Source organism: Lipotes vexillifer, unplaced genomic scaffold (assembly GCF_000442215.2).
Source record: "Lipotes vexillifer unplaced genomic scaffold, Lipotes_vexillifer_v1.1 scaffold1106, whole genome shotgun sequence".
Taxonomy (NCBI): Eukaryota; Metazoa; Chordata; class Mammalia; order Artiodactyla; family Lipotidae; genus Lipotes; species Lipotes vexillifer.
In genome coordinates this window covers 2007735-2023463 of record NW_006776601.1, presented here as the reverse complement: position 1 = coordinate 2023463, position 15729 = coordinate 2007735, and the positions used below count along the sequence as shown (strand labels likewise).

The 15729-nt window shown below is 35.5% G+C and overlaps 1 protein-coding gene across 5 annotated transcripts in view; it reads right to left on the bottom strand.

Moving 5' to 3' along the window:
• Positions 1-15729, bottom strand: part of GSK3B (glycogen synthase kinase 3 beta) — a 196560-nt gene that overhangs the window by 20957 nt on the left and 159874 nt on the right. For 4 of the 5 annotated variants that reach the window (XM_007450517.1, XM_007450519.1, XM_007450520.1 and 1 more), the window contains exon 9: positions 8997-9183. In XM_007450517.1, the coding sequence (XP_007450579.1) occupies positions 8997-9183 (187 nt within the window). Of the gene's footprint in view, positions 1-8996; positions 9184-11973; positions 12013-15729 lie in introns of all 5 variants that reach the window. The other variant, XM_007450516.1, reaches the window with a different exon arrangement.

The following is a 15729-nucleotide window of genomic DNA, read 5'->3' as shown; positions in this document are numbered from 1 at the left end:
TGACAGAGTTTTGAAAAGAATCTTTTTTTTTTAAACATCTTTATTGGAGTATAATCGCTTTACAATGGTGTGTTAGTTTCTGCTTTATAACAAAGTGAATCAGTTATACATATACATATGTTCCCATATCTCTTCCCTCTTGCGTCTCCCTCCCTCCCTATCCCACCCCTCTAGGTGGTCACAAAGCACCGAGCTGATCTCCCTGTGCTATGTGGCTGCTTCCCACTAGCTATCTATTTTACGTTTGGTAGTGTATATATGTCCATGCCACTCTCTCACTTTGTCCCAGCTTACCCTTCCCCCTCCCCATATCCTCAAGTCCATTCTCTAGTAGGTCTGTGTCTTTATTCCCGTCTTACCCCTAGGTTCTTCATGACCTTTTTTTTCCCTTAGATTCCATATATATGTGTTAGCATACAGTATTTGTTTTTCTCCTTCTGACTTACTTCACTCCATATGACAGACTCTAGGTCCATCCACCTCACTACAAATAACTCAATTTCGTTTCTTTTTATGGCTGAGTAATATTCTATTGTATATACAGAACTACCATACAACCCAGCAATCCCACTACTGGGCATATACCCTGAGAAAACCATAATTCAAAAAGAATCATGTACCAAAATGTTCATTGCAGCTCTATTTACAATAGCCAGGAGATGGAAGCAACCTAAGTGTCCATCATCGGACGAATGGATAAAGAAGATGTGGCACATATATACAATGGAATATTACTCAGCTGTATGTGTCTTTGAATATCCTTTAATCCAACTACCTCATCTTTTTAAATTAGTAAACTCAGAGATAGTGTCTTGGCCAAGATCTGCACCTAGTTAGAGAGAGACTGGGAAGGAGATTTTAGGTCTGACTTACTCCATATGCAATACTGCATATCTTTATTGCTTTGGTTATACATCACATACCACCACTATTCTGGTCTTCCTGGAAGTGCATCTGTCCAAACTACACACAGAACTTTAAGTCCAGACATTAGTTTTTCATTGTTTGTTCCTATAACATTCCACATTCTCTCCAATAGTACAGTTGAGGCAGCAGAGACACTCAAATCTCAGGGAAAGGGAAAATAATCCTCATAAATAATTGATAATTTAGATCCTACAATTCTGAATACAGTCAATACTGTATGTCAGTAGTACTCTAGTTGCCTGAACTAAAACTAACCTGCCCCCTCTTACTGGCACTCACGAATTTCCTAAGCTCTCCCTTGCAGTGTTATTTCCTTGGTTTAGCTTTCAATACCTAGAAGAGTACAGCTTACCTCGATATTTTACTCTTCTAAATTATTCATAAAATATTAAAGAATAATTCTGACACCAATTCCTTTGATAAGTATAAACAGCTCCATGTCTCATTTATTTACTAGAATAATCCTTTTATTTATACCCAAATTTCCTCAAGTCCATTTATCAAGATCTTTTATAGCCATTTTTCACCCAGAACACAGAAGAAAAACAGGGATAGCCACGTGAAAGGTTTATAGTTTAGTTAAACAAAAAAAAGAGGGGTACTGCAAGTGAGAGCAGTTTATGAGTTCCTCTTTAGGATTTGATTCATATCCTACATATAAATCAAGATTTCCAATCTTATGTAAATTTATTCTTGCTATTGTAAATGATAATAAATCTAAAACCAAAAAGTCCCTAGTCAAGGTTAGAATATTAGAAGATACTTCATTACCTCAAGGTGGTTGAAATACTATGTCCACTTTATTTGTTTTTACTTTTTATTTTATATTGGAGTATAGCCGATTAACAATGTTGTGATATACTATGTCCACTTTAGATGTGGCTGAGGGTAAGACAGGCTAGAAGAAAATGCCCAGGATATAGAAAGCTAGGTAAGCAGGTGGGCTGACCATATTTATGCATATCACTATTTCATAACAAAAAAAAACTGGTTTAAAAATCATTGCTATAAAGATATGGAGCCTCCTAATTATCACAAATAATGAGTTACAACAGATTTTATAAATAAGTAGTCTACTGCTTTCAGATGAAGACGTATAACCCTTTGGTAAGCTGGCCTTCTGTAACACTTGCTTTTGTTGCCCACCCCCAACTTGTCCTCAGCCCCTGTTTTCATCACTTCCTTTTCTTTAACACAGTCCTAAACTCATTAAAAAAATCTTTCCCTGATCCTTCCCCCATTCCCTTCAGTTTTCTCTTATTCTTCCTTTTACTGTCTTTTTTTTCACTTTATTTCTGGAACCCCTTTGCTGTCTCATCACTGTTTTCCTCATGTCCGGATACTCTTTTCCCTGTATCCCAAGACATCCGTAGTCTGCCTGAGTTTGCATGCTGTTTTCTGAATGCTCCAAATATCCTGTTTTAACTCTCATTTAAGCAGTCCCCTCTTCTTCTGGCCTAACCAATAAGCCACTCTTCCTCCTTGTTCCCCCACAAAGCTATCATTCCCTCAGATAACCCAGCTAAGTGGTAGAGCAGTAGACTCTTCAAACTAAGTCACACTAATGTAAATAGTTGATAATCTTTACTTACACCTGCCCAACCCCCATCCTATCCGATGCCCTCAGGGGGACAATATTTATTAAAATAATTTTACTTGGTAAAATCTCATAAAATTAGGCTAGAAAATTGGAACTGGGGATGTGTGTGGTGGAATTAACTGGAGACTGATCTTTAAACATACAAAACTACCTATTTCCAGTATATTCCAGCCTTGGAATAGGTAAGGAATTGGTAAACAAAGAGAATATCGATCTCTGTTGGGATTTCCTGATTCTATTTGATACCTAAGGTCTGATTAAGTTATATCCAACCTTTGAGATCCAATAACTGAGGGAAAGGGAAAGAAGGGTATGGTATGCTAAAGGTCTGTCCTGGTTTCCAATGTCTGGATGCAGGTAATACTGTCAGTCAGGGGATCCTAGAACACAGAAACCCCAAGTGCCAGAAAAAAAGAGAGGTGTAATAGTTATGGATCCAGAAGGTCAGAAGGATCTCAAAGTTTTCTGTCCCATATCTGATCACCTCTTTTCTCCCTCTAGCTGATCACAGAAACACTTGTTTTGATTATATGAAAGTAATATTAACTAACATTTATGGCTATTTATTCATGGCACAGTAATAAACATCAAATTGTAGTTGGCTATAAGCTTTACTATATTCTACTCAAGTGTCTAATCTTCATAGTTCTGTTCATATGGTAGGTTTACTTTACTAATTAAAACAACAGTACCAACAACTAGAGGGAACATTAGAAATGCCCAATAAGTACAGGCTGCATGAATTAATAAATACTGTGTGTATTTAAAGTGGCAGGTATCAATCACTCAAACAGTCATTGAGCACCTACTATATGTAGATCAGGGATTACCTTTAGTTTATCTGGGGAAAATAGTATAGACTTCACTGAAAATTTGCTGTGAGGATGTAGGAGGGTACAGCAGAATCTCACTAATGACACCCTCCACCCCCCCCCTGCCCCCATGTTTCCTGTCTCTGCACTTTCTCTAGCTATACAACCAACTGGAAAGTTAGTTCTCCTTCTTCATTCTCTTGAATTAGTCAGTTTTATTCTGATCATCCATTAACTGCTATTAATTAGTATGTGCTTTAAAGTTGCATCTGCACAACAGTTACATTTTTGCCTTAGTAAATAAGATGACTATTTGCAAAGACTGCTCCAAAATCAGAACAGGGAGGATCAAACAGAAATAACACAAATTATTGACATCAAGTAGCACCTCTTTCCTGGACAGCTGTGTCCTTATATGGAAACACTGTTCAAGTATAATAGTGATCTAGAAGGACAGGGAGAAAGTACTACTAAGTGATCATAGCCCAGTTTCAGAATGGCTGCTAAGACAGGGCAGCATTTAACAACTTTAATAAAGAAGGGCCATATTACAAAATGATGTCATGTTCAACTTAATACATTGAGTTTTATGAAAAACCATTTCAAGGATATATTCACAGGGTCCATTTGAAGAGGTAAAAAGATTCATGCACATCCTTTTCACTGATATCCACAGAATCACATAAAGAGTCTGACAGCCAGAGATTGCATGCCATGTCTACATATACCACATTCATGTACACACATATTCTTCAACTCCTCAAAGTCATTTGTACATTCAGACATACACAGAGTCATATTTATGTCTGATATCCTGGGCAAATATAAAAAGTTGAAATATCAAAATAAAACATTCTTCATTCCTTTTTAAAAACTTGTAACAATTAGATATGTGTGAACAAAGTCTGAATTAAATTATTTACTCTTTAAAATGAGCCTTTTCTTTACTTTAGTTGATTCTATTATTTGACAATATGAAAACTGCCCACTCACAAAAGTCCTTCCAATATTTTAGAGACCATATTCTAAAATCTAAGCCAATTTATTTTCATGTTAATCTGTCTTATGAACACAATTTACTAGAGAACAGGTAAATAGCATTTACCAGGTTCTAAATCATTATATTGCAGTAAGCCTTAGGATCAAATGAGATACCACTTCACACCCACTGAGACGGCTATTAAAAAAAAAAAAGTAAGACAAGTATTTGTGAGGATGTGAAGAAATGGGGACCCCTGTAACATTCCTGGTAGGCATGTAAAATGTGCAAGCCATTGTGCAAAATGGTTTGGTAGTTCCTCAAGAAATTAAACATAGAATTAACATATGACTCAAAAAACTGAAAACAAATATTCAAACAAATTCATACGTGTAGACAATGGTAAGAGCAGCACTATTCACAATAGCCAGAGGTAGAAACAAACCAAATGTCCATCAGTACATGAATGGATAAACAAAATGTGGTATATCCCTATGCTATGGACTGAAGGTTTGTGCCCCCTTAAACTTCATATGCTGAAGCCCTAATCCACAATGTGATGGTATCTGGAAGTGGAGCCTTTGGGAGGAAATTTGGTCATGAGGGTAGAACCCTCATGAATGGGATTAGTGGTCTTATAAGAAGCGACACAAGAGAGGTGATCTCTCTTCACCATATGAGCAAAAAGTAGCCATCTGCAAACCAGGAGGTGGGCCCCTGCCAAACACTGAATTTGCCGGCATCTTCATCTTGATGTTCCCAACCTCCAGGACGGTGAGAGATAAATGTTTGCTGCTTAAACCTAAGTGTCCATCGACAGATGAATGGATAAAGAAGATGTGGCACATATATACAATGGAATATTACTCAGCCATAAAAAGAAACGAAATTGAGTTATTTGTACTGAGATGGATGGACCTAGAGTCTGTCATACAGAGTGAAGTAAGTCAGAAAGAGAAAAAACAAACACCGTATGCTAACACATATAGATGGAATCTAAAAAAAAAAAAAAAAAAGATTCTGAAGAACCTAGGGGCAGGACAGGAATAAAGATGCAGACATAGAGAATGGACTTGAGGACACAGGGAGGGGGAAGGGTAAGCTGGGACGAAGTGAGAGAGTGGCATGGACTTATATATACTACCAAATGTAAAATAGATAGCTAGTGGGAAGCAGCTGCATAGCGCAGGGAGATCAGCTCGGTGCTCTGTCACCACCTAGAGGGGGTGAGATAGGGAGGGTGGGAGGAAGACGCAAGAGGGAGGAGATATGGGGATATATGTATATGTATAGCTGATTCACTTTTTTATACAGCAGAAACTAACACATCATTGTAAGGTAATTATACTCCAATAAAGATGTTTAAAAAAAAATAAATAAATGTTTGCTGCTTAATCCACCTAGTCTATGGTATTTTGTTATAGTTGCCTGAACTGATTAAGACATGATATAATGAAATATTATTCTGCCATAAAAAGGAATGAAATACTGATACATGCTACAACATGGATGAGCCCTGAAAACATGCTAAGTGAAAGAATCCCACATTATGTGATTCCATCATATGAAGTACCCAGAATAGGGAAATCTATAGAGACAGAAAGCAGATTGGTGGCTACCAAGGGCTGAAGGAGGGATTAATGGAGACTGAGTGCTTAATGGGTATGGAGTTTTCTTCAGGAGCAATGAAAATGTTTTGGAATTTGACAGAGGTGATAGCTGCACAACACTGTGAATGTATTAAACACCACTGGATTGTTTACTTTAAAATGGTTCATCTTATGCTATGTGAATTTTATCTCAGTTTTTTAAAAGGCTTAGAAATTCATAAAATAACAAACTTAGTTGTTTTAAATTTTATTTTCTTTAGTAATAATAGAAAATTATTAGCCAGTGACTAAAGAGTTAAATGTAATTACTTCAAAAATGGTGCATGGGAACAGTGAAACTGAATCCTGGATTTTAAAATCTGATCAAAAAAAGGTTTAAGCAGCATCTCATTTTCAATCAACACATACAGCTGCACACACACATTGAAGAGTATGTATCAAAATATGTCTCAATTTAAGGAGAATTATTCTCCAAAATGTATCCATCATAAATATCACCTTGTATGCATTTGAGTTTCTACCAATTTGTTCACTTGACAAGGGGCTGTCTTAATTTCTGTATTCTGAGAAACAAAGTACTTGCTGGAGAAGATACTTAGCATGGGAAAAAACTCAATCAAGGTTCCCTTCAAAATTTGGGAAACTTTAAAGTTACCTGACAGAAATGGTAAAAAAAGAGGTAAAGAAATTTAGCACTGACTTAGTAGTTTCTGATGTCAAGACTCCACAGCTCCACTGGATGTCACTGTATACAAAAACCTTTTAGATACCACTTGTGGTACGCGGGCCTCTCACTGCTGTGGCCTCTCCCATTGCGGAGCACAGGCTCCGGACGCGCAGGCTCAGCGGCCATGGCTCACGGGCCCAACCGCTCCGCGGCATGTGGGATCCTCCCGGCCCAGGGCACGAACCCGTGTCCCCTGCATCGTCAGGCGGACTCCCAACCACTGCGCCACCAGGGAAGCCCTAAATACCACTTTAAAAAGCAATCCACTAAATAATTATATTATGCAGACAATAAATATATACCTACAGTACAAAAAGGAAAAAAATGTATCGTGTTATGTAAATGGATACATGTAGAATTTCCAATGGCGGTCTCAGACAGATTCAAAAAGTGCTTCATATTAAAAACTTTAGGTGATGTAACCTAAACAACTATATAGATGGTTCAAAAAGTAGCTCTACTGATAACAAAGACACAGATGTAAAAGATGCATATAGAGTTTGAAAAAAATTGTTTTATGAAATTTGAGACGTAAAAAAAATTCCTAACCTAATATTAACTTTATATAACATATAATTTTCAATATATTCAAGTTAACAAAAAGAACCCTTTTGGGATCTTCTAAATGGGAAAATAGAGGATCACTTTATATTCAAGGATTACCAGCTTTAGCATTAGAAAAAAAATTGAAAAGAGCTACACCATAAAATGCTAAAAGTGATTATTTTGAAGGCTAAAAGTAATTACTTCGGGATTGTGATTTTAATTTTCTCTACCTCCTCTGCATTTTCAACATTTTCTTCCATCTACATGTATTACTCGATTAAAACAAAAGCAGTAAGAATTAAAAATAAAATTTATTTTCTCAAGAGGTCTAAAACTTGTATGACATGGAATCAATGAATTTCTGTTCTGGAAGAGGCCAAGAGTCTCCCAGTCTAACCTTCTGCCAAATTGGAATCATCTTATCTACAATATTTGACATCATCCAGCTTTTCCCTGATATACAGATCAATATTCTGAAAACAGCTTGTTCCACTATTACCAGTTGAAAACTTCTTTATTGATTCATCAATAATTTTATTTAGTCTCTATTTATGCCAGGGGCTGAGGTCTTTATTTGAGGTATTTTTCTCAGGAGTCCCTTAAGTCTTCACTTTTCCAGGCTCTATATCCAATTCTGCTCCTTTGTATACCCTACCTGGCATTCATTAACATTCTTCTTAGAGAGGCATAGTCAGGACTTAAAACAACATTTCAAGTGATTTCTGATCAGCCCTAGTCAAAATTAATAGTCCCAGGATACCTGGACATTTTTCTTAGATGAACGTAGACTACATCAGCATTACCAGCATTACATAATAGTGACAGCTTAAGATTATAGTCAACTGAATCATCCAGGTCTCTTTTACTAGTAACTTAGATGTTCCAAATCTAAAGTTTAAGCAGCACATTTTTCCACAATCAATTTTAGAAAAGTTTAAATATGGTGGAAAAATTGGCTTTATAATAAAGGAAATATATCTATTTCCTGATCACAGAAAGCTCTCCATCCCCCTTCTATATTTTTAGCTTGACTAATCAATGAAAACAATCTATTTATTCCTTGTTTTATCTATAGGGAATTGTACACATTTAATGTTCAGTTTAGGAAGAAAATCATATCATCAGAGGCAGTGTGGTTGATGAATGAATGAAAAATGAACACAGAAATGGTGAAGAAATGACTATCCCTGGGCTTTTTAGAAACCACCAATACACAAACTTAGTTTCCAATCAGTGTTTTCTCAGCAGCAATGATGCCAAGCCCCAGAAGGGATAAGAATTTCTCTTCTACATCCCTTATATATAAAGTTATATTAAGTTCCAAGAAGGGGTTTATAGGACTCTAGTTTTCCCCATCTGTATAATGTCTAAAATTACAAAAATATGCCACCAATTTATTCCCAGGTTAAAAAAACTTGATATAAATCCTTGGGAAGCAAGAAATTTTAATATTCTAAGTTTCATATACAAAGCTGAAGGTTAAATTATACATTAGTCTTACTAGTGATAAATCTCACTCAGTGAAATCTCTATATAACTTCTCCAGTGCCAAGATTTATTATAATCTGCTAAAAATTAGAGAAGCTATGCCTATTTGAAACTTTTTACCTGCCATTATTTTGTCCAAAACCATACAAGTGGTAGCCTAATAAGTGGTTAGAAAGGATGCTTCCTACCTGCATAAGTACTTAATATGCCTACTTTTATCCTACACAGATTTAATTAACAGAGTGTCACTTCACACACATGTGTAATTTTCCCAGAAATGGTAAAAGAATTACGTGTTAGGAGTTACCTTGAGTGGTGAAGTTGAAGAGTGCAGGTGTGTCTCGCCCATTTGGTAGTTTGACATTTGGGTCCCGTAATTCATCAAAAAATGAATGTGCACAAGCTTCCAGTGGTGTCAATCGGGCAGTTGGGGTATACTCCAGCAGACGGCTACATAGTGCAATCGCCTCTGGTGGAGTTCGAGGTCGGAAGACCTATGGTATAAAAAAAGAGAAGGTACAATTAATGTTTCCTTGTAAGAATCTTAGCAAATTATCCTCTGAGTACTGAGTTAATTCCCACCATGTACAAAAACATGGTTGCATTTGTGAAAGGAACCTTCTAGAATGAAAGGAGTTAACTGCACATGATTTACCACAGTGATGTGAACTGCTAATTAAAGACTATATGAGAAAAGCTCAGAGAAAAAACTAGGGGAAATGGAAAAAAATCTATATATGCTAATCATAAAGCAGTACAATCAAACATGCACACAAAATGTGACAGGCACAAAAGAAAGCCTGGGTTCTGGAGGCAAGCGCAACTAGGAGAATACAAAATTAATTTTAAAGTTTTGACTGCTGTGGCAATAGATAAAACGTTGCCTCTTTTGTGTGATTTTTTTAGCAGAATGATTATGGATAATGGACAGCACTGTTCAAATTTTGGCAATTAATATCTTTTAAAAAAGAAAAGCTGTTTTACTCTTAGTCTATAAATATTAATGATTTGGTATTCATTCTTCAATAAGCAGAGACTATTATTATTTGAAGAAATTCTTGAATATCCAGAACTTCACAAAATGTCCAAAACTGTTTTCTCAGGTAGCTGTTGTCGTGAACACGGCCAGTTTACCCTCATTTGAATAAATATTCTAGGGTTTTAATCAGGAATAGAGAAATGTATTTTTCATTAAGAGCTATTAATTCACAGAAAAAGTAAACTGAAAGCTATACTGAAGCAAAATGCAAATAAATAAATTTGCTTAAAGGAATAGAAAGCTTTCTACTCATCTATGTCTTAAAACTCCTAATAAATACATGAAACTATGAAAAATATACTGTGTTCTAAATTATGAACAGTTAAAGAATAAAATAAGGGGAAAAACAAATAAACGAACAGAAAGCCTTTGAAACTAAAGAAAAATGAAACATATATCCTTTGACAGGAAGAACACAGAATCAAATAGAAGGTGTAGTAGTGGCAGTGGTGGAGGTGGACAGACACATAAAGAGAAAGAGATGTGTAAAAATGGAGGGAAATAGACCTAAAAGTGAGGAAAGAACATGTAGATTGTGACAAGGCACAGAGGAGCCTGGGAGGCTTAAGTTTTCCTAACGAGAAAGGCTCATGTAACATTTGTCTATTCGCCTAGGCTGAAAGCAGGAGAACTGGTTACTACTACAGACTCCTTAGGTTATAAGAGACTATTTATAAGAGTACTCTACTCTGAAAATCTTTTTTTATTCCTTTTGTTTTTACACAAAGTTTATTATTAATAAAGATATTTTCCATGGAAATTGAGAGATTGGCTTGGGTAGGATATTAGAAATTTATTTCCGAACATTAAAAGTCTTAGTTAATTTATTTGGCTTGTTAGAAAACCCTCTCTCTAAGGTCAAAAACGGCTTTATCTTTATTCTTTTGAGTAATCTGACTTGCCTCAGTCAAGGAGTTACTGTATTATTTGAAATGTTTAGATCTTACACTGTTCTTAGTCATTTTCCCCTTTCTTGCTCCCCAGTCAGAACCATAATCAAAGTGTGAAAGAAAATAATCAGTGGAAATATTTAGAAAATTTTTCATAAAAATATTAAGCACTACTGACATGTTTTATCCCTGAGGGCAATTTGCATTTGACAGCATATGGATTTATTTTGCTAGCTAGTCTAATAAAAATGTCTCTGCACCAATATGGTAACACGTAAGTAGAATTAAAAGTACCACCACCAAAAGCAGAAATAAGTATCTTCTAACATTCCAATGCAGGGTGGCTACACAGTGAGTGTAGTTTAAATGGGAAAAAAAATTTGTGTTATTGCTATTAATAAATCAGTATTGTAAGCTTATTTCTGATTATTAAAAAAAAAAAGCCATCCACATCTTTCTGGTTTCTTACTGGCTACAAGTGACCATCCATGTTGGTACTAAGACACATATTAGCTTATTCTTGCCAGGGAATCCTAATTCACAGTATCAAAGAGTTAAAAACAATAAAGAAAAGAATTAATTCCAAGAGCCTGAAATTAAGACTTAACCTGCCTTTTAAAAATGTATCCATTATTAATTTAAACCCCTTGAGAGATTCTTAATGAGAAAAGTCTTGGTTCAGTAATCTATGGATAAAGGTTAAGTGGAAAATTATGTGGGGTCAAAACCCAGTGTACCCAAAGTTCAGATTTCTGATCATAAGACTGGGTGTAGTAGCACGCAACTTTCAAAAATTACAGGCCAAACTAGAAATAGCTCTTCTGAATTATGTCTGTGTCTAAAGAAAAGGAAACCAGTAACTATTGAGATTTGGCTTCTTTTTTTTTTTTTTGGGCTGCAATGCGCGGCATGCGGAACTTCCCCAACCAGGGATCGAACCCGTCCCCACTTCAGTGGAAATACAGAGTCTTAACCCCTGGACTGCCATGGAAGTCCTTGGCTTTTAGTTTCTGCTGCTTTTCATTCCTTACTCATTTAAATTGCCTAACACTCGGAATCTTTGGTTCTGTGGATCTTTGTCAATATTTATTCTTGTAAAAATAATAATTTTTAAACCCCTCAACTCCTAAACTTCGGCTTAGATGTCAATAAATCACTCAGGAAACTGACAATCTAAATATACTATAAGCAAAACCTATACCATACAGTGAGTAAAAACAGAAATCACAGCTACCTACATTGTTTTTACTATTACATTTCAAGAATGAATAACTGTTTAGCCTTTCAAAAAAAGTTTTCCCCCTAGTTTTATAGACCTGCCCTGAAATTTTGGGAAAAAAAAATTAAGTACATACCCGAACTCCTGAGGTGAAATGTCCTGTTCCTGACGAATCCTAAAGATGAGAATGCAGTGAAATAATCCAAACAGGGGAAGTCAATCCAAAAGAGAATAGTCCAGCAAGGAAAAATATATCCAATGTTATAAGAAATCCATGGTGTGGGGGGGGGGACATAGAAAATGTTTATACAGTTATAAACTTTAAACATCAGTCTTCACAGTAGCAAGTCCAAGTTTTAAAAATTATTTCACCACAGTGTATGCAAAAAAAATTTGATTGCGCAATGGTGAGGCACAGTAAAGAAACATTTTAATTTTAGTTAATTATGTTCCGATGCCAGTGCGTTTATTAAAAAAATACAAAACCAAAAAAAGTTAAAATCAAAATGAAATCTAGAAGTAAAGTTCCCAAAGTAAAGTATTTGGTCTTCTACGACCTGGATTCATTGTCCATTGACATGGCTTGGGAGGGGGCATATCAGACTGCTTTTAAAGATACAAGTTCCCAATTTGCTAATTTTCTCTATTAATGAATTTCAGTACACAGTATAAACATTTTTTGCTAAATTATTAGTGATGAGAGAAAAGTAATAAATATATTTAATTTATATTACTATAGATTTCAAGCCAGATATTTTCAATTTGTGTGAGCTAAGAAGGATCAGGCCACCGCGGATTATTCTCCATTTTGGATTGACTTCCCTGCTAAGAGATGTTTACTGACATTCTCATTATCTTAGAGGACTCTTCAGGAAATTGACATATCACCTCAGGAGTGCGGGTATAAACTTACTTTTTCTATTGTGGGCTTTGCCCCCTGATACCCTTGCACCCATTACTTAGGAAAAATAATGAACATTCTTTCTTTTTGGAAAAACTCACTGAAAAAAATTCTATAACTTTGAGCACTACAAATTCAACACAGTTCCATCTGCAAATATGCCCAATTCACCCACCAAAAGCTAAACAAAAATATATACAATGAACAATACAACTAAGGGACAGTCACAGTTATAGGTGACATGCATAGTAATGTACACCAACACCTAGGCACAACGGAGCCAATTATGCAAAAGGGAGGTAGTAGGGTCTATTATGTCTAGGTATTGAGAACAAAAAATGGCAGACCTCACCAGTAGCTGTGAATTCCCTTGGCTATTCTAAGAGAATTTAACATTCTTTTAGGATAGTTTCCAGTGGGGGAATTAAATATTTTGCAAAAATAAATAATCCGCGGATTATTTTTAGTCTGCAGACTAAAATTTAGTACACGGATTAAAATCCGGCCCATCAGGATAAAAATCTCTCATGAACTTAAAATACAACCAGGTGGACAAAAATAGAAAACCAGACTAAAAAAACTGAGAGCACAAAGTAAGACTCAACTGGGCCAACTAATAATTAGTGCGCAGACTAAATATGGCCAGCCAAGAATGTCAGCAAGGCCATGAAGAGCCCAAAACACCCCCTGTAAAAACTAAAACCAAAAATAAATAAATAAAACAAAACAGAACAAAGCAAAAAATAAATAAACAAAAGAAGGAAAGAAAACAAAAGAGAAAGGAAAAACTGAAAAGAACCAAAACACTGACATGAACTTTTAAGTGATTCAAATACTACCTCACCTGTGCAGCAACTCATTTTCTTAAATTGAAACAAACTCTCATCACAAATACTAGTCTATAGAAGAAACTGAGAGAAAAAATTCATTTTTTTCCAAAATAAATTCTCTGTGGTACTGAACAAATGCAAATGAGTCCTTAACAGAAGAATTATTCAAAATAAATTTGTATTTGGATAACTCAGAAAGGACAGAGGTAATTTTCTCCTTTACATGTCCTAGAATAGACTTTTGCCATCAAACATCAAATTTCAACCTGGAGCTAACTGTTATGACTGAATCATAAGCCCCTTAAAATTATCATTTATAAATGGTCATATATACCACAGCAAGGCCTATGGTTGATTCTCATAGCATCAGCTTTCAACAATTCCACTGTATTAAACAGCCAACCAGAGCAATGAAAGAATGCCTATGAGCAATGATAATTAATCTAAGTAGAATGCAGAACAAGTACTGTGCCTGTTTTGAACAGCTACTCCTCCCAAGTTTTCATTGTGATAAATGTACAATACAGACACTGTTCTCTGGTCATACACAAAATACACAAGCATCCAATGCTAAAAACTAATACACCATGAACAGTCCTGAAGAGCAACCCTAATATATAAAATTATTTGCAATTTGTAAGCCTTAAATACAGGACTAAAAGTGAGACAATGCCATGGATCTGTTGACTAATTATGCTAATCAATCAAGTTAATTAAGAAAAGAACTTAAGTCTACTGAAGTGCTCATGTGCAGTACATAATTCATAAGAAACAAAAACATCCTTTCCTTAGCCACAGCAGAGCCAGCATTCAATACATTTCAGCTGCACTAATTAAAAGGCTTATGGAGCTTTCCTGAGCTCTAATACACATAAGGAATATCATATGTGTATTGATATCAGCATTTAACTATGAAATGAAATTTCTTCCTCTAATCTCATTTACTGATAAAATAGTACTATACTATAGAAGTGTGAATTACCAAATGTCCACTTATCCAATTTAATCTTTCATTGTTCATAAAATGGTTACTATAGTCAGCTTGATCTTGCTAAGAATATATTTTCTTTTCATCCACACCTCCTTATCTTAAGGGACATTCCCCTAAACTACAGCAATTCCTAACTTTAGCGACACCTAAGCAAATCTAACTCCTCCTTCAAAAGTACCCACCCTCATTCCCCCTAGCCCTTCTATCACCCTTAAAGGAGGCTTCCTTTCCCCCTCCACCACCCATGCTGGAACTCTTCCCTATAATACCTATATTATGTGAAACAACTTTGAATACCAATAGTACATAATCAAGTATATGGTTATATATTATTCAATACTTGCTTCAACTGAATCAGTTATATCATCTCTAAGTTTTTCAAAGAGGAGGACTATATATTTTAGTTCTTTTGCATCCTTTATGGTAGCCAGCACAGCACTGATTACAGAGGAGATAAGTGTTTTAAAGAACAAATGATTAAGTCAGAAACAGACTTTTGCCTTCTTTTTCAATCCACCCTCAACCCTATCCTCTGCTCCCCACAAGTGATCTTGAAACTTATGTCTTAGCATTCTTTCTTTTTTATATTATTCTTCCCACATATGGACTAGCCACACTAGTAGCTGGATTTTAATGTGCAATAGTTTCCAAAGAAATAGGGGTAAAGCCAGTATAAACAGAAAAGTGAGGAGGTCTATTCACATAGGAAAATAGATGATGTAGGTAGAAAATTCAGTAAAGAACGCAGTATATTTATGAGATAATTGATAATGTTTCTAGTTGAGGTCAGCATGCAGATGGGGTTGAGTAATAATATAGAAATTGATTACCTAAGCAATAGAACAAAACAGACAAGTGGCAGACTTAGGAACCAATAGAAATCCCCAACACAGTTTTATGCTTTCTGGAATACATGTGAGCAAAACAAGGCAGACAGACCAGAAAAGGTAGAGTGGACTTGCAAAAAAAAAAAAGTTTGACAGCAATTTTTGTTTTGCGCTAAGACCCTCTGAAGACATTTTTGGTAACATGTGAAACTGTAGTTAGAACAGGTAAGTTTACCAAGTGAAAAATCTTGTATTCAAAGGCTCAGGGAATAAAAAACAACATTATGAAGAAAAGTCTTTTAAAAAATATTATAGTGGGGCTTTTTGGTTTAGCTTTAAGCAT